Source organism: Syngnathus typhle, linkage group LG2 (genome assembly GCF_033458585.1).
Source record: "Syngnathus typhle isolate RoL2023-S1 ecotype Sweden linkage group LG2, RoL_Styp_1.0, whole genome shotgun sequence".
Classification (NCBI taxonomy): Eukaryota; Metazoa; Chordata; class Actinopteri; order Syngnathiformes; family Syngnathidae; genus Syngnathus; species Syngnathus typhle.
Window position 1 is genome coordinate 847195 of NC_083739.1, and position 18174 is coordinate 865368.

At 46.1% G+C, this 18174-nt stretch overlaps 3 protein-coding genes across 3 annotated transcripts; all 3 read left to right on the top strand.

Annotated features, from left to right (window-relative positions):
• The first annotated feature begins 56 nt into the window (after positions 1 to 56).
• On the top strand, positions 57 to 2561 carry LOC133149225 (galactose-specific lectin nattectin-like). The gene is made up of 8 exons (XM_061271842.1): positions 57 to 80; positions 996 to 1157; positions 1272 to 1325; positions 1412 to 1427; positions 1522 to 1607; positions 1689 to 1823; positions 2007 to 2118; positions 2296 to 2561. The coding sequence occupies exons 1-8, from the start codon at positions 57 to 59 to the stop codon at positions 2367 to 2369; spliced, it is 663 nt and encodes a 220-aa protein (XP_061127826.1). The 3' UTR covers positions 2370 to 2561.
• A 3363-nt stretch (positions 2562 to 5924) lies between these two features.
• Positions 5925 to 7303, top strand: LOC133144611 (alpha-N-acetylgalactosamine-specific lectin-like). Its single transcript, XM_061267450.1, has 7 exons — positions 5925 to 6017; positions 6170 to 6226; positions 6321 to 6345; positions 6424 to 6509; positions 6585 to 6719; positions 6806 to 6929; positions 7014 to 7303. Exons 2-7 carry the CDS (start codon positions 6170 to 6172, stop codon positions 7079 to 7081), a joined length of 495 nt encoding a protein of 164 aa, XP_061123434.1. The 5' UTR covers positions 5925 to 6017; the 3' UTR covers positions 7082 to 7303.
• Positions 7304 to 15234: 7931 nt separating this feature from the next.
• On the top strand, positions 15235 to 16641 carry LOC133144631 (galactose-specific lectin nattectin-like). Its single transcript, XM_061267481.1, has 7 exons — positions 15235 to 15310; positions 15398 to 15460; positions 15550 to 15568; positions 15703 to 15785; positions 15878 to 16012; positions 16160 to 16271; positions 16361 to 16641. The coding sequence occupies exons 2-7, from the start codon at positions 15398 to 15400 to the stop codon at positions 16438 to 16440; spliced, it is 492 nt and encodes a 163-aa protein (XP_061123465.1). The 5' UTR covers positions 15235 to 15310; the 3' UTR covers positions 16441 to 16641.
• Positions 16642 to 18174: the final 1533 nt, after the last annotated feature.

Consider the following 18174-nt stretch of genomic DNA (forward strand, 5'->3'; position numbering starts at 1 on the left):
AGATTTGAAGGTCTGACCTCAGTCTTTCTTGTGGTGACAATGTTCTCGCCTTCAAAATGTACGGTGCTGTAACTGACAAGGTACAGAAGCCTGCGCTCCCGCACCACCAGACTCTCAAACAGCTTCGTACACCAGGCTGTTAGGATCCTGAACTCGCTCCCCCGTTCTGCGTAGCGTCTTGTACTTTTACTGTCTGTACTGTCTGTATGCACACTGGCTCTTATTTGTTGTGTTATCTGTTTATTTATTATTTATTATTACTCTTATTATTTATTGTTTGTGCCTTTTTGTTTATGATGTTTTTTACTTTTGCGCTATGCTGGCTGGCTCCGTTTTGCTCCTCTTATTTATTGTGTTATCTGTTTATTTATTATTTATTCATCACTCTTACTATTGATTGTTTGAATTTTTGCCTTCTTGTTTTTATATTGTGTCGCGTACTTGTATGTCTATCGTGTTATGTGTCTCGTCACCGTGGGATAGAGAAAAAAAACGTAATTTCCGTCTCTTTGTGTGTTGTGACATGTGGAGAGATTGACAATAAAGCTGACTTTGACTTTGACTTTGAAGACCTGTCCGTCCTCCAGGATTTTCTTTTTCTTTTTTTTTTGTGGGGTAGTCACTTATCATTCTCCTGATTCCAAAGAAGTCATTGAACGAATTAAGCCAGTACATTTCCTCGTGTCCTGCGCCGTGACGTGACGTGACGTGACGTGACCCCACCCCACCCCACCCCACCCCAGTGACTGCCAAGTGTTGCACACTATTCACTATTATTTGAAGGACGTTTGATGAATCCAATTGAATTGAACTTACGCGTTGACCTTCTCTCATCTAATATGAATAGGAGCGAACCCAATGTTTGCTGTGAGAGGCGTTTAAATGCTGTCAAGCGCCCCGAAAGGTTGCAGATCAATTCATTCACTTTTCCTAAAAAACAACAACAAAAACGACCCGCAAAACGGGAGGGAAGCTGCCACGTGAAATGCCTGTAGAAGGCAATTTATAAATTGAGTTGGGACAGAAACTGGTCCAACGTGTCACCTGACATTGATGCGAGCGTCACATTCCAGAGTTGCGTCAAGCCACGCTATAAAAGCATGGCTCCTCTTCCTTCTTTTCACATTCATTCAGCGTCAAGCATCAGATCTGCGGAGGTAACATGACAACACAGCTTTACAGCAGCCATCCCATGAAAGTCACTTTTCGATGATGTGTACGTACGTAAGTAGGATGAAGAGTCACTTCAATGTTTTTCTGTCATTGGACAGATGGGATTTGCACTTCGCTCGGTGTTGCTTCTCTGCGGACTTCTGGCAGGAGTCGTAAGTGAAAGATCTTTCGGAAATATCTCGACCACACGTCGACCCGATCCGAGTCCCTTTTTAACAATGTCTTTTCCTCTTTCCAGTTGGCCCTCCCAGAAGGTTTGTCACGGCTCTTATTTCCCAACCTACTTGTTTTTTTACCTTCTTCTTTTTCTGACGTTTTTGAAATTGAAATCAACAATTTGTGTTACAGTGACTTATTGTCCCAAGGGCTGGACTCAGTTGGATGATTCCTGTTTCATGTTTGTACAACAGCAGAGAACCTTTGTTGATGCTGAGGTAATCATCAGCTTGGGTTGAAATGGCTTTTGAAAATACAAAGTGGAATCCCAATTGTTTCTTCTTTGTTTTTGGTCTCAGCATGTGTGCATTCTCAAAGGCGGGAACCTGGCCTCCGTCCTCGACGCCAAAGAGAACGCATTGGTCTTAGAGCTGATTCGGGAAGTGTTCGATCCCATTGAAGACACATGGATCGGACTCAGCGATGGCATTGAGGTGGGTGATTCATTGACAAAGGCAAAAGGTCTCGTGCGACGGTAGCGCTTGCTTATTGGATCCGTAGCTGGAAAGGAAGCGGTGTCGTCTTTCGTCGTCAACTCTGTTGGCCGCACTGCCAGCTGGCCATCCATCTCCTTTGACTTTTGACAGATGCGATCTTTATGTCTGACTTGATTGCAGGAGGACACGTTCCTGTGGACTGACGGCTCACCTTTGGACTTTACAGCATACGGCGCGCCTCAGCCCGACAACTTTGGCGGCAACGAAAACTGCGTTGAGATTGATGACGACAGTAAGAATGTTTTCTTTCACTCTGGGCTATTTAAGTGGTGTCAAGTGTTTTTGTGCAATGTGATCCCAGCGTGATGTCTGTCTGTCTGTCCGTCTGTCTGTCGAAAATACAGCTGGTAGCTATTAACAGTGAATCCCACCTTGCTCATGCTCTTTCTCTCTCTCACTCCCTCCGCAGATGAACTTTGGAACGACGACACCTGCACGGATTTGAATTACTTTGTCTGCATCAAAGAGGCACACCGTCACTAAACAGCTCAGCTACCGTCACGTCGTTCTCGAAAAATGCCTTTTGCAATACTTGGAGAATCTTCGGAGACAATAGCAGATTTCCAGCGGTTTCTTTGTTTCTATCTATGATCTTCTCAGCAATTCAATTTCTCTTGATGGCAATCAAATTTGGAAGGTGGAAGGGTATCTGAAATAAATGAAGGAATCTGTCAATGCACCTTGTTTGTCGCTTTACTTGATGAGTGTGTTTGTTTTTTCCTCACGGTCACCCACCCACTTCTTAACATCTCATTTGTTGACATAAAGTGACACACACCAATCGAATGAAACCAAACGCTGGTCAAGCCAAACCAGACAGCATTTTTTTTTTTTTTTTAAGCCACTTATTGGACCAAGCAGGGGTGTTGCTAGGCAGAAAACTCCAAAGCCCCCCTACCGCAGTGGGTATATAACCATGTTTGCGGAGATACAATAGCGTTACTAGCTTCCAGGTCGGTGGTGCTGGCCTGGGAGTAATATCCCAGTCAGGAGCATGGCCTACTAGCTGCAAGTGAGACCTTCCATTGCGAGCGGTGTAGGGGAGAAGTCGCCCAAGCAGACCCAGCTGAGCAAGAGGGGCTCGTGGTAGATGGGGAGATGTACGAGGTGGTGGACAGCTTCAGCTACCTTGGAGGCATGCTTAACGCTGATGGGGGGGGTGGACCTAGCAGTGACTACAAGGGTGAGAAGCGGCAATTCAGGGAACATCTAAGGCCCCATCCCTGAAGATGAGAGGCCGAGTGTACTCAACCTCTGTCAGAAGTAGTATGACGTAGGGAAGTGAGGCATGGACCCTGGAAACAGAACACAAACTAAACAGAGCAGAAATGAGGATGATCACATGGATCAATGAGGGAGGAAAAGACCAGTGCAGAGCTGAGACAGAAGATGGGAGTGGAGGCCATAGTGGATGTGGTGAGTAGAGGCAGACTGCGATGGTACGGACATGTAGTGAGGAAGGACGAGTACGACTGGGTGAAGAAAGTTATGTCGTATAACGTAGAGGGAACAAGACCCAGAGGCCGACCTAAAAAGACCTGGCAGATGACCGTGGCAGCCGACATCAATCGCGAGATGGCCATGGCCCGTTCCCGGTGGAGGAAGGCCATATCGAGAACCCAGTCCAACCCAGCGGCGCCTGGAAAGCGGACTTTAAACCCATGATGATGACGGAGAAATTGCCCACCTTGATGCAAATGAGCCTCATTAATAAACATTTTCGAGTTCAGCGCTAATAGCCACACGCAGTTAAGATCTTGAGAAAGCCATTGTAAAATTGTGAAAGCCTTATTATCATGGCAGAGAACAACCTTTTCTTATTGACTGGTCGTTGTAATTTATTTTTTTAAATGGACTTATGTAAATGCTATGCTTTGCTTCACCTGCTTTCAATAATTTGTTTTGTTAAGCACTTTGAATTGCCTCTGTGTATGAAATGTGCTATATCAATAAATTTGACTTTGGTTGATATCTGTCAAATGATTGAAGACACGTTGCGAGAGAATAGTACAAATTGTAGGAAAGATGTTTGAGTTCAACACGGTTTACATGTTCAGAGGGAAGAAGGACTTTTCGAGAAGACCTCATCCAGTCCTACACTCTACTTTAGTGATTTCATTTCCATCCAAAACCAAAAAGGAGCAAACATCCCATGTTAACAACGCAAGTGTGAGCCTGGCTTGTACTGGCTTCTTAATAGACCGACTGATGACCAGTTGAGACTTTCGGCAGCCAAGTAACAGGACACGTCGCATGGAAAATAGTTGGAAAGATGATGAATGTAGGGATTTGACCCCTGTTGCCCAAGAATCCTCTTTGACGAGCATACGATTCATCCGACGCCAAAGAAACGTAGTTGCTTCGGCACACCCTCACTACGGGCCACATATTTTCCAATCGGTAATTTACGTATCTTCGTACAAGCTACGTGTTCTGAGCGGCCAAACATGTTTTTATTTTTTCCACGCTGTGATCGTTTCCTAAGGAGCCTAACTAGTAATGGTTTAATGACGACGGCAAGTTTATTTATAATTGTCCTCCAAACGTTGTTTGGACCCGTCCATCCCAACTCCCAACACGTATCACCAAACCAAAAGTCAGAAAAACGAAAATAAGATGTCTCTCTAGTCAATCATTGACAATCACCCACCTTTAAAATAATCCGATTTGTTCGGAATGTCAATGAATCAACAAAAGTCTTGTACAATTGGCCCATGTACACACCCTCACATTCACGTGATTTGACAAAACACAAAGTCATTAGCTAAGTTCGTCAGGAACACCAAAAATAAAAAAAAAGGCCAATTGCCTTAACGAGCCGCTGTCACAACACGGGTGAGGCGACAGACCTGCACCGAGGCGTCTTTAATTACCCTGAACATTTTAAACGCTACTTAAGACAATTAGACAGGAGGAGTAGCATACCACGCCAAGACCAATCGGCATTGACGTCACCGCAGATGAATTTATGTTGGGGTGTGACTTGGAAGTGAAGCTTATTACATTTCAAGGTGTGGCGGCGTTTTGTCCACCCACAGTTGTCACTCCCTCCTGTTATGGATGTTTGAGACAGTTGGCACGTCAAGGAGTTCATTACAGAGGGAGGGAAATGTTGACATCTGATGACACGGTCAAACTGCCGTCGCCGCCGCCACTTAACATTCGACGCATGTGCAACTTCCGATGGCAGCCAGGAATTTCGTCAAACTCTCGCGGGTTGTTTTATTTCTTCTCCCAAATCAGCCATCGTCCCAGCCTAACCAGTTCATCTTGCCGACGTGGCGGCGCAGCATCACACAACACTTGGCTGACTCATCCTTTGCTTCAGAGCGCCCAAAATTGCATTCGAGGACATTAAGGGTGTGACATGGGAGTGTAGGTGTCAAACTTTGCTAATTAAGCGAGAAGTCTAAAAGTATTTCCTCGTGCGCAAGAACACCGCCGTGCCTCTCCAACGCCTCGTCTCGTTTGGCATTCCTGACTTTTGGAGTCAAAGTAACACCCTATCTGAACCCTAACCCTGCCACTCAAAAATAGCGAAATAGCCCAAAAGATTGCGAGTTAGGCTTGATGGCAAATGTTGTTCAAAGTCCAAATTTGAACAAAAGTCCAAATGACGATTCTACAGGAATGTGCTCAACACTCTATCTAATCTATCTATCTATCTATCTATCTATCTATCTATCTATCTATCTATCTATCTATCTATCTATCTATCTATCTATCTATCTATCTATCTATCTATCTATCTATCTATCTATCTATCTATCTATCTATCTATCTATCTATCTATCTATCTATCTATCTATCCATCTATCCATCTATCCATCTATCCATCTATCCATCTATCCATCTATACATCTATACATCTATCCATCCATCTATCCATCTATCCATCTATCCATTACGTGGACACGCAATGACAAAGTCATTGTTAAATGTGAGTTTGGTGGCTCTTTTTGTCATTGCCATTGTTTCCTCGAGGCGGAGTAGAACCCGTCTGATGCGTCACGTGACACAAGCGACACCTTCAACATTCCTGGGCTGTTTCCATCCCGCATATAAAAGGAACGCTCGTCGTGGTCGTCCTGCACACATCTTCGGCATCAAGCATTCATCACGACAGCAAAGGTAACACGCACGACACGAAAGCCTAAGCCTAAGCCTAAACCTAAGCCTAAGCCTGGGACTTTAGTCTCAACATGCAAAGCCAAAGCAATGACGTGAGCTGAAGGAAGAAGTGTGTGACGTGACGTTTGGTTCTTTTTCCTGTCCTGGCGCAGATGGCTCTTGGCTCCTTGCTTCTCCTGTGTGGGATCAGTGGACTGTTGACTGGCGTCGTAAGTGAAACTGTTCTTTGTCATTTGTCACTTTAAAGAGACACATCCACCCATCCATCATTCTAACAGTGACCAATGTTTTTGTCTCGGACAGTGGTCTAGCGGAGGTGTCGTTAAAGGTGGGTACCGGTGACTTTGTAGCTTTGTCACCCGTTTGCACTCGCCGCATGGTTGATGTCAATTCCCCTGTCTTTTAGTACCTTGCTGCCCAAAGCACTGGGTTCGGCTGAACGACCGCTGTTTCCGTGTCGTGGGCGAGGATAGAACTTTCGACGACGCAGAAGTAAATACACTCACGGTCTGAAAACGTGGACGTCACAGTAAAGCTCTGACCGCATTTGTATCTTTGTTTGTTTAGCTAGCCTGCCAAGCTATCGGAGGCAATCTGGCTTCCATCTTAAGCGCAGTTGAACATGTGGTGATTCTCGCACTGGTCGACAAGGAACTTGGACCAACTCAAACTGCCTGGATTGGATTCAATGACCAAGCAATTGTAAAGCATCAGCTAACACAATCGTGGAAATCAAAGCCGTCGTGATTGTCATGTGTGACTTATTCGGATGCAACTTGGTCTTCCAGGAGGCAACCTTTGTGTGGACTGATGGCTCGCCTTCCCCGCTGGCGGGTTTTAGGGCATTTAATGGTCCTCAAGCCCCTAACAGTGCCGGCGAAGACTGTGTTGTGACTAATACCGGAACAAACAGTACGTTTTTACTCCTCTTTTCATGTCTATCAAGGCGAAGACGATACACGGATGTCTAAATCTCTTTCCCGTGTTGTTTTGCAGCTCTTTTCTGGAATGATGTGGACTGCACTTCAACAGTTCCATATGTTTGCGTCGCCGACGTGCACTAAGTCCCGACAGTCACGTCTTCTCCAACAGCATCCTTTCTATGCTCTCGATGTCTCTTCTGAGACACTCCAGGACATCAGCGGTGGCTTTCTCTTTCTGGATCTACTGCATTATGTCTGCTCCTTTCCCACTTTACACGGATGCTTGATTGCCATCAAACAAACCCACTTTTGAAAGCTTCGCTCTCCCTCTCTCTTTAATAAATGAAGGAATCTGTCTCGGCATCAATGAGTGTCTTTTTTCTATTTGTTGTTTTGCGGCACACGCACAGAAGGTCAGAGCCGTTTGCGTGCACTCATGGACTCCAAAGGTAGAAAATCAAACGATGGCAAGGTAGAAATGGAACGAACGGCGAGCTCAACCCATCTTTTGGTATATTGGTCAGCACCAAAGACTCTACTTTTCTATTGCTATGCAATATGTGTAGCACATCTCTAGAAAATCAAAGTCAGCTCTTATGGGTAAAGCTATGCTCAAGTTCAGATGCTCAAGAGGCCGCTGCAAAGTGCCAATTCTTTTGAATAGGGGTGTAAATGGCGGCTTTTGTCACGATACGATATCATATCGATACAAAGAACTACGATACGATATTTGCCGATATCTTAAAGCCTGCTGCGATTCATTCACGATACATCACGATATGGTGCTCTACGATCGATTTTTTTTTTTTTTTTAAATAAAAAATATAGAACAATATCCTGATTTATAACAATTCATACGCAAAATCAACAAGGTTCTGCAAACTCTTTATTTAGGAAATGACAAGAGTATTGTAGTATACAAAGTGCTTATTCTAACACTGAACTTTGATGTGGTGTTTTTTCTTTAAATGTGCGGCGAGATTTGTGATCACCGCATGGCAGGATTTACAAACTGCACGTGTCTTGTCGGTTGAGCCATCTTTTCTTTGGAATCCAAAGTGCTTCCAAACGAATGACTTGAAGCCTAAAGGGGAGCAAATTTCCTCGTCTATTTGGACACTAGCCATAGCACCAGCCCAGGAGCCGCGTACTAGTTGTCCACTCCCCTTTCACGTGCCTGCTCTGCTCACAACACAACACGCTCCCGGAAAGAGGAAGCAAGCAACAATGAACTGGATTTCAAAATAAAGTCGCGTCTAATGTCCGAGGTCAAACACGGCGATATAAATCGATGTTTACCTTTAGCATCGATGCCAATAAATCGTCGAGCATTATATCGATTAATCGATGTGTATCGATGAATCGTTACGCCCCTAGTTTTGAAGGAATCGTTTCTTTTTCGACAAACGCTTTGCATTTTTTACCCCCTGAACATGCACAAGCACTTGCCACATTTTCATCGGACTTGGTAACAATTTGGATAAATTAAAGTTGATGAAAACAAAATGGCTCAGGGGCGCCCCCTAGAGCAGGAAAAGAAGAACAATCCCGGTTTGAGCGAAACGACAATTGGCAAGTAGCCTGAAATGAACTCTGGAAGCGAGCTACGAATTTTGGAATGTCCAATTTTGGCCCATTTTTGCACATTTGCGGAGGCCATCCATCCATCGATCCATCCGTCCGTCCATCCATCCATCCATCCATCCATCCATCCATCCATCCATCCATCCATCCATCCATCCATCCATCCTTTTACACCCAAGACTCATCGGATTAACTTCCAACTTGGCTTGCACCAGCTTGACAGCTTGAATAAAATGCTGTTATGCTTAAACATTTATTTCTCACAGATGGGAATTGGGAGGATGAGGACTGCACAGATGACCTTGCATACGTTTGCATCCGAGATGTGCTTCACCACTAATCATCTTCTTCCACATATTCCTCCGATAGCAAACCCAACGATCTCTCTGTGTACCCGAGTTTATTATCAACTCTAATTTTACACAAGTCACTCATTGACTATTTTTATCAAATCAAAGAGCATCTCTCTGGTAAATGAAGGAATCTATCTGCATTCAAATATGTGTTTTTGTCTTATGTCCTCGAGCAAGTTGAAGGTATTTTATTGTGTGAATGTATTCTCATCTTTTATGACGTGCCCGTGAGTCAGCAGTATTTTACCGCCGCTCCGTCATTTCGTGTTTTGTACTAAGCCAGGGGTGGCGAGCCGCATGGGGCTATTTGGCTGCTTTCATGCGGCTCTTTTACGTTCATATCAACATCCGTGTTTATTTTTCGTGCGTATTTGCTTTGCTTGAGTTCAATATGGTATTTTGGTCAAACGCGCATGCGCGTGAGGTGAAATCCCGCAAAGGAGAGCGATTGGTTTCTCTGGCTCTGAATGGGGACTGTGGGGGACTGTGACTACGGGGGCCCATTAGGTCCAGAAAAGCTGCCAAGACGCTTAGCCAGGGGTGGCCAACCCGGCCAAAAGGGCAAGGAAAAAATGCACAGCTAAACGAATATATGACGATGACCACAGGACGTTTTTAACAGAGTTAAAGTTGTTTTTTGTCGAACGTAATGGCAAGCCATTCTGCCTGATATGTCGGACGTCATCAGCGCATTTAAAAGCTTCAAATGTTCAGCGCCACTTCAGCTCACTTCATGCCAATATCGATAAGGACTTTGCAAAAGGGACTGAATTTCCCAAGCACAAGTTTGGAAAGTCAGGCAGAAAAATAGGTACAGTTTTTCAAAAAAACCACAAAGCACTCAGAGACTGTCACACTTGCACTCTTGACACTTTTGTCCTCTCCGGAGGAATTCAAGACATGGATAGTACGGAATTTCTCGATTTTCCAATTTCTCTTATCGTCATGCGCAACGTCGAAATACAAAGGTTACACTGAGCAATGAACTAGGTTATTTTCCCCCTTTTTACACAAAGAAGTTGACAGAAAAAATGTGTATTCATATCAAAGAAAGAGCAACCGAAGCCACGTAGGTGAGAACAACAGGAAGGTACGTACATCAGGCTTCGCTTGTTGTTTAGTCATGGCAAAAGTGTGCAACGATGATAGACATTCAGCTATTCAGGTATTACAGGTTGCAGAGGTACTGTAACTTTGTCTTGCACGTCCATCACAATTTCCACTGTGTTATTATTCATCGTTTTCAGTCAGCTTGCTTGGCCCATCATTCCGTTCCACCAGAAAATCAGTTCCTGTTACAAGAAAAAAAAGCAACACACTTGGGGCAATTTACCGTCATCCAAAAATGGTGACACCAATCAAAATGTGTCCGCATCACACGCAAATGATAGAACAGTTCATGATATTGTGAATATTGCCTGATAATGGTGGTATGTCACCATCCATCTTCAATACCCCAAACGGATCGATAACAAACAGGATTGAAATCTGTCCTATTGGATTTGGAGTCCAACGCCTTAACCGTGACATATAGGTCGATTGCGTCACAAGACGACTACATGGCTAGAAAAATCAGATGTTGCATTTAGATCTGAGAACGCAGAACACTGTAGCCACAGTCAGATGAAACACCAGCAAGATGTGGCAAAGAATCTCATCCGTCGTACATTACACGACACCCTGTATATAGGAAAAAAGACTCAACAATCGTTTTGCGTCATGGAAAGTACCGAACAACATTTTCTCTTTGTGCAATTGCTTTAATGCAGCAACAGTGGAGAAGAGCGGCTTTTCTTTTTTTTTTTTTTTCGATCATAATAAAGAATTTCAATCAGATTCAATAGAATTAAAAAAAACATAGCACGTCCGCCTCACAGTTAGGAGGGTGCAGGTTCGGTTCCACCTCCGGCCCTCCCTGTGAGGAGTTTGCATGTTCTCCCCGGGCCCGCGTGGGTTTTCTCAGGGCACTCCGGTTTCCTCCCACGTCCCAAAAACATGCTTGTTAGGCCGATTGAGCACTCCAAATTGTCCCTAGGTGTGAGTGTGAGTGCGTATGGTTGTTTGTCTCTGTGTGCCCTGCAATTGGCTGGCAACCAGTTCAGGGTGTCCCCTGCCTACTGCCCGATGACGGTTGGGATAGGCTCCAGCACGCCCGCGACCCCTGTGGGGACTAAGCGGTACAGAAAATGGATGGATGGATGGATTTCGAAAGGGATTTTCCAAGTAAATTTGTATTTTCGAAATAAAGATTAAAAAAAAAAAAAAGATACTTTAAGGTGACTCCAACTTTCGGATGAGTTGCTGTGCAGCACCCACCGCGAGCGAGCGACTCCGGCTTGTGTCAGTCACTGGCTGGCTGAGGCACTGGCTGGCTGAGGCACTGAGGCACTGGCTGAGGCACTGAGGCACTGAGGCACTGAGGCACTGAGGCACTGAGGCACTGAGGCACTGAGGCACTGAGGCACTGGCTGAGGCACTGAGGCACTGGCTGAGGCACTGAGGCACTGGCTGAGGCACTGAGGCACTGGCTGAGGCACTGAGGCACTGGCCGAGGCACTGGCCGAGGCACTGGCCGAGGCACTGGCCGAGGCACTGGCCGAGGCACTGGCCGAGGCACTGGCCGAGGCACTGGCCGAGGCACTGGCCGAGGCACTGGCCGAGGCACTGGCCGAGGCACTGGCCGAGGCACTGGCCGAGGCACTGGCCGAGGCACTGGCCGAGGCACTGGCCGAGGCACTGAGGCACTGGCTGAGGCACTGGCTGAGGCACTGAGGCACTGGCTGAGGCACTGAGGCACTGAGGCACTGGCTGAGGCACTGAGGCACTGAGGCACTGGCTGAGGCACTGAGGCACTGGCTGAGGCGCTGAGGCACTGAGGCACTGAGGCACTGACTGAGGCACTGAGGCACTGAGGCACTGACTGAGGCACTGAGGCACTGAGGCACTGAGGCACTGACTGAGGCACTGAGGCACTGGCCGAGGCACTGGCCGAGGCACTGGCCGAGGCACTGGCCGAGGCACTGGCCGAGGCACTGGCCGAGGCACTGGCCGAGGCACTGGCCGAGGCACTGGCCGAGGCACTGGCCGAGGCACTGGCCGAGGCACTGGCCGAGGCACTGGCCGAGGCACTGGCCGAGGCACTGGCCGAGGCACTGGCCGAGGCACTGGCCGAGGCACTGGCCGAGGCACTGGCCGAGGCACTGGCCGAGGCACTGGCCGAGGCACTGGCCGAGGCACTGGCCGAGGCACTGGCCGAGGCACTGGCCGAGGCACTGGCCGAGGCACTGGCCGAGGCACTGGCCGAGGCACTGGCCGAGGCACTGGCCGAGGCACTGGCCGAGGCACTGGCCGAGGCACTGGCCGAGGCACTGGCCGAGGCACTGGCCGAGGCACTGGCCGAGGCACTGGCCGAGGCACTGGCTGAGGCACTGGCTGAGGCACTGAGGCACTGGCTGAGGCACTGAGGCACTGAGGCACTGGCTGAGGCACTGAGGCACTGAGGCACTGGCTGAGGCACTGAGGCACTGGCTGAGGCGCTGAGGCACTGAGGCACTGAGGCACTGACTGAGGCACTGAGGCACTGAGGCACTGACTGAGGCACTGAGGCACTGAGGCACTGACTGAGGCACTGAGGCACTGAGGCACTGACTGAGGCACTGAGGCACTGAGGCACTGTCTGAGGCACTGAGGCACTGAGGCACTGACTGAGGCACTGACTGAGGCACTGACTGAGGCACTGAGGCACTGACTGAGGCACTGAGGCACTGACTGAGGCACTGAGGCACTGACTGAGGCACTGAGGCACTGAGGCACTGACTGAGGCACTGAGGCCCTGACTGAGGCACTGAGGCACTGACTGAGGCACTGAGGCACTGACTGAGGCACTGAGGCACTGACTGAGGCACTGAGGCACTGACTGAGGCACTGAGGCACTGACTGAGGCACTGAGGCACTAACTGAGGCACTGAGGCTCCTGGCTGTCATCTGGTGTTTTGCTCGCTCCACTTGTCCGTTTTTCCTCACTGGTTGGTCCTGCTGTTGCCCATTTAAATACCTCACTGGTGCCATCTGCTGCTCGAGTTTAAGCATGACTGTCAAAATGGTTGCCACTTGGATTTTCCATGATGTCAAGAAGTTCGCCTTCTCGTGTGCGTTTTTTGTGGGGCCGTGTGGTTGAGAAGACTAATATCAGCCGTCACCTAGGGGCCCCTACTGGCCACCCACATGTACAACAAGGCCCTATGCAGGCGATTTGTGTGCGATAGATACCCCGTTGCAAGATCTTTAGCAATGCCATTGATCTGATATATATGGGTATAGTCTTTTATTTATATATTTATATTCTTGTATATGTATATATTAGATATATTTGACACATCTATTTTTTGTATGAATAAGATACATCGAGGGTTTTTTTATCTTAATGATTGACACATTACATACAGTCAGAATAGGGATGAAGTGTTAGAAGATGTCAATGCTTCAAAATAAGTTAATGAATAGAAAAGAGAACAACTCTTTCTGCTTCGCCTTTTCCACCCCAGACAACATTGTGAAGTGAGCCACGTCAACATTCATCCCAGTCCCTTTGACATTTTAATCATGTCATTGATATGTGGCTGTTAATAATTGGTAGTGTTACTGCTTGTTTATTTTTTTTAAGGACTCAACAATGTGCATGGTTACAGCTATTGTCAGCTTCAAGAAAGTGAATAAGCAGCATACCAGCCAATCAGCTAACGCATGTATGCTGCTGGGTGCGCCAGCCGTAATTATCAAGCGGCACCCAACTAAATTATGAGTTGTGTTTTTCTCTTATGACGTCTGGCTAATTAACAGAGAAGCAAAGAGAATATGTCCTTGACGTGGGAGTGTCAGGCATGTTGGCGCCTACTACTTTGCTTAGAGCATTTCTCTCCGACTTCTGAAAAAGTCAAAGTCCCCCAAATGAACCCCAATCAGAAGCAAACGGACGAGACCAAATCGGCGGGCGACGCTAAATTGTGAAGCTTTGTCATAGAGGGAAGCTAAACGTTTGGATTGATCCTGAAAGAGAAGTCGGTGCCGCTTTGTAATGGCTTGCGGCTTTGTCGCTAATCACAACCGATCTTATCCGTTGTGGATATTAAAATTCCAACGTCTCAAAAGTGTCACTTATCATGATTGCAACAGGTCAACTGTCACGATGATACCGAGTTGTTGATCTGCTACTGAGTTGAGCTCATTTGGGTAAACGACTTCCTGGGAGTGTCACTCAACAAGCTCGATTGACTCAAGGGAATGTTATGAGCACGGTGTGAACTTTCTGTTCAATCTTCCGCATTGATAAACATGAAGCTAATTTCTTTTTCGGATCATTTTCTAAAGTTGCCGCACTGCTTGATTGGGATCCCCCAAAATATGTATTTTCATCAGACACACCAAAATGAATGGGCACAATCGACGACAATTCATTTGTTCTCGTCAACTGACAGAACATATTTGAAAATGGGGCATGGCCTTCAAGTCTCTAATTGCCCTTGACGGCGTGCCTTAATTGTCCGTGACGTGACGTCAAAGCGGACGGATTCAGGCGTGAGTGAAAATAATCACCGTTTCATTGAACATGCCAAACAACCTTGGAATGGGTGTGTACTTAATTAAGGAAGCCGCAGTCCATCCAAACTTAAGTGGCCAGGTGCGTAAGGCGTGTTTTCGACTTAAGGAATAATGTTGGCATTGCTCAAAGGAGCTATTAAGTCAGGAGAACATTTCCTTGTAGACAAGTGCACCGCCCTGGTTCTTATCTTGCGCCAGTTGTTTCACTTGAAGAAATTGACAATAAAGCAGACTTTGACTTTCTTTTCCCAGCCAACTGGCCGTTTGAATGATTTTTTTTTTCTCATCACGAGTTAATCGAGAGAAAAAAATCATCCTTTGCATGTTCGGAGGAGGGGATGGATGTGATGAATCGGAGTCAACCTTTTTGGGGGCGTATGCAAATAAATTGGCCTCGATTGAACTGCTTTGGTGATTGTTTAGGAATACGTGTGCAGCTGCGTATCTAATCCAAAAAAGGGTTGGATTTTCTCCATTTTATTTCGTCAAGTGCTTGCACAAAATAAAATCATCTGGATCCAGATACAGTTCCTTGAAGCAGATGTAAGGTCTGCTTAAAAAAAAATAAAAAGGATGATTTTATCTGATTGGCAAAAAAAGCGGCGTTTTTTTTCAAGATCATTTGTTCAATGCAAAAATCCTTCGATACAAGTTTGGTTTGTTCAAAGGCCAATAAGCGACATACGCAAGCAACCTGAGCGGCTCCCCAAAAAACGAGTCAGATGTGTCACGTGACAAGACAATTGGCGTAGTTCGCATTCCAGGGCTGCGTCAAGGCACCGTATAAAAAGCCCTGGCTTCTTGTCCTTCCGCACTAAGCCTCACCACAGCAAAGGTAACTCAATTCATTTGGGACACGGCGCATGCCCATTTTGTCCAAGGCACAAATGACCAAGCTTGTCTTCTGTCTGTCGTTGCGCAGATGGCATCCGGTCTTCGCTCCTTGCTCCTCCTTTGCGGGATCTGTGGGCTGTTCGGCAGCATCGTGAGTTCAAATTTGATCCAGTAACTCGAAAGCAAAAAAAATGGCTGTTGATCATCGTCAGTGATTTGCCATTTGTTTCTTCTTCACAGTCATGTCAGACAAAGAAAGGTAAGTCGAGAGAGAGAGATCGCACTTGGATTCCTTCCTTGCCCTTCCTTCCTTGGCCTTCCTTGGCCTTCCTTCCTTCCTTCCTCCCTCCCTTCCTTCCTCAGGTTGAGTTGTCGCCTCCAATTGTGTCGCAGGGTATTGCCCAAAAGGCTGGACTCGGTTGAACGACCGCTGTTTCATCTACGAACACGATGAGAGAACCTTTGCCGATGCCGAGGTCCGGACCGCTTTCACCCAGTAGTCGCGACGTCGCTCAAAGCCAGATGCGTTGCTTGAACCTTTTTGGCTTGTTTTTGTCTTCCTCATCAGAGCGTCTGCAACATTCTTGGTGGCAATCTGGCTTCCATCCACAGTGTGCTGGAAAACCAAGTGGTCATTGAAATAATCCGGGAAGCGGCTGGTACTTTTGAAGACACTTGGATTGGCTACCATGATACAATCCTGGTAAGGCTGTACAAAAGTTTGGATTGAATCATGTGGATGGTGTTGAGTGGCAATATTTGGATACGTTGAATGGCAAAGGGTCCTCCGGACTCACTTTTGTCACTAGCCGACATAAAATGAAATCTAACTTGGATTTTTGTCTTGCAGGAGGGTGACTTCATTTGGACTGATGGCTCCCCTGATGGTTTTACAGACTTTGACATGGGTCAGCCAGATGAGGCCGTCTCACCTGGGGACTGTGTGGACATCGATAGCGCAAGTAAATACTTCATTTCCTTTCTTTGTAGATGTTGAAACCAAAATTCATTTCGGGAGCTTTAATGTGATTTTCTTTTTTTTTTTTAACAGATGAGCAGTGGCACGATGACAGCTGCCTTGATCTCAATCCATATATTTGTGCCAAAAACATCCTTGTCAAGCAACACTAACCAGTCCATCATATCGTCTAACACGATGCCTTTCCCACCTTCTGGATGAGAACAAAATACTTTAGGGTCTTATTTTCAGGTCTCTTCACCTTTTTTGTTTGTTTTTGGCTTCACCTGCATTGTTGACTTGTGATTGGTTGTGGTCAGTCCAGAAAAAGACTTGTCACTAATAAATGAAGGAATCTGTCTCTGCATAGGAAATGTTTTTTTTTTCTTTCTTCCAACTTGCTATTTATAATGCAGCTCCAACTGCACAATTGCATTTGGTTTGACAGGTAATGTCCACTTACTGTTCAAGTGACACGTCACCTTCAGGGAACAAGAGAGTGAATTAAATGCCGTTAGATCGGGGGAGGGTTAACAATAAACCAGAATAAGTCATGGCTTCCTGCAATTATACCTACAGTAAGATTACCGTGGTTTTCCATGTATAATGCGCCCCCGTGTATAATACGCACACTAAAAATGGCATGTACCCATGTATAATACGCACCCAAATTTGGACTCTTACTTAAGTCCGTCAACATAAAATGATTTCAGAAAAAAGATCATCTTTGGGAACAACCGGATGTTATTCTGCCAGTCAGTATCACTGCGCATGCGCCAGCATACTCGATAGCGAAGAAATGTTTCGGATTTGTGTAGGGTACATTGTGACAGACAGCAAACGAGCAGGTGATCGAGCAAGCGTCTGATACCAGAGCATTGTGTTCGTATGGAGCGTGTTTGACGTGAACAGCAGAGAAGAAAGTGCATCTGTAATGGCGGCCTCCGTATGACATCCGGATTTAAAAAATAAAAAGAAATATATATATATTTTTTTTACCCATGTATAATGCGCACCCCAGATTTTAGGACAATAAATGAGTTAAATTTTGCGCATTATACATGGAAAAAAACGGTATTTCCCTTCAGAGCGTCTGCAATATTCTCGGCGGTAATCTGGTCTCCCTCCGCCAGTAGCCTCAAGGAACAAGCACCAGCTGATCAAGTGATTCACCAAGAGGATGGCTCTCTGTCTTTGGACTCTTTGATTCTATTCCGGTAAAAAAAAAGTCCTTATTGACACCGAAAAGGAATCCATCTTGTCAGCCAATGAAAGGAAGAAAGTGTCGAGTTATATTTTCATCATCGCAGATTTCAGAAATGATGGGTAGGTGTCCTCTAGCGACACCCAGTGGTTAACACGTGTCAAATATTTACAGCAAAAATTCAAACTTGTCAATTGACTCAGACATCCTTATTTCAACCCAGAAGTATTCCTTTCTATCGTGTACTCCACGCTTACTAAAATGTGACTTTTTCTTGCTACAGCTTACTTGAACTGTCATTCGGTGTGGCATTCAGTTTCTGTTTTTGTCGTAATATTCTTCTTTGTGTCTCTTCACTCGCTTGTTGGCAATCAGTGAGAGATTAAAAATGTGCTTCTTGCTTCTGCCACACTGGACTGCAATAGAAGAGAGAAGACGACGACGCCGCCACTGAAGAACAAGACAACGATATCAAAGAAGAAGCAGCAAGCGCCATCATGGCCGCCAACCTTTTTTTTTTTTTTTTGCACGACAGCGAAAACAAGGGTTGCATCATTTGGGTGTGGGCTCATAATGTCATATTAGAGGCGGAAATCCCCTGTAAAACGATGCTAATATTCAAACATAAATTCATAAATCCTTTTCTAAATCCACATCTAGCGAGCCCCATAAGAGGAATAAAAATGAGAGCCGTCCCCGGTGT

Bases quoted from the DNA above. Each gene is read 5' to 3' on its own strand.
- LOC133149225 (XM_061271842.1), top strand. From the start codon at position 57: ATGTACGGTGCTGTAACTGACAAG. The intron at 81-995 runs GTACAGAAGCCT...AAATGCCTGTAG, and splicing joins ACGGTGCTGTAACTGACAAG to AAGGCAATTTATAAATTGAG. The intron at 1,158-1,271 runs GTAACATGACAA...GTCATTGGACAG, and splicing joins CAAGCATCAGATCTGCGGAG to ATGGGATTTGCACTTCGCTC.
- LOC133144611 (XM_061267450.1), top strand. From the start codon at position 6,170: ATGGCTCTTGGCTCCTTGCTTCTCCTGTGTGGGATCAGTGGACTGTTG. The intron at 6,510-6,584 runs GTAAATACACTC...TTGTTTGTTTAG, and splicing joins GAACTTTCGACGACGCAGAA to CTAGCCTGCCAAGCTATCGG. The intron at 6,720-6,805 runs GTAAAGCATCAG...TTGGTCTTCCAG, and splicing joins GATTCAATGACCAAGCAATT to GAGGCAACCTTTGTGTGGAC.
- LOC133144631 (XM_061267481.1), top strand. From the start codon at position 15,398: ATGGCATCCGGTCTTCGCTCCTTGCTCCTCCTTTGCGGGATCTGTGGG. The intron at 15,786-15,877 runs GTCCGGACCGCT...CTTCCTCATCAG, and splicing joins GAACCTTTGCCGATGCCGAG to AGCGTCTGCAACATTCTTGG. The intron at 16,013-16,159 runs GTAAGGCTGTAC...TTTGTCTTGCAG, and splicing joins GCTACCATGATACAATCCTG to GAGGGTGACTTCATTTGGAC.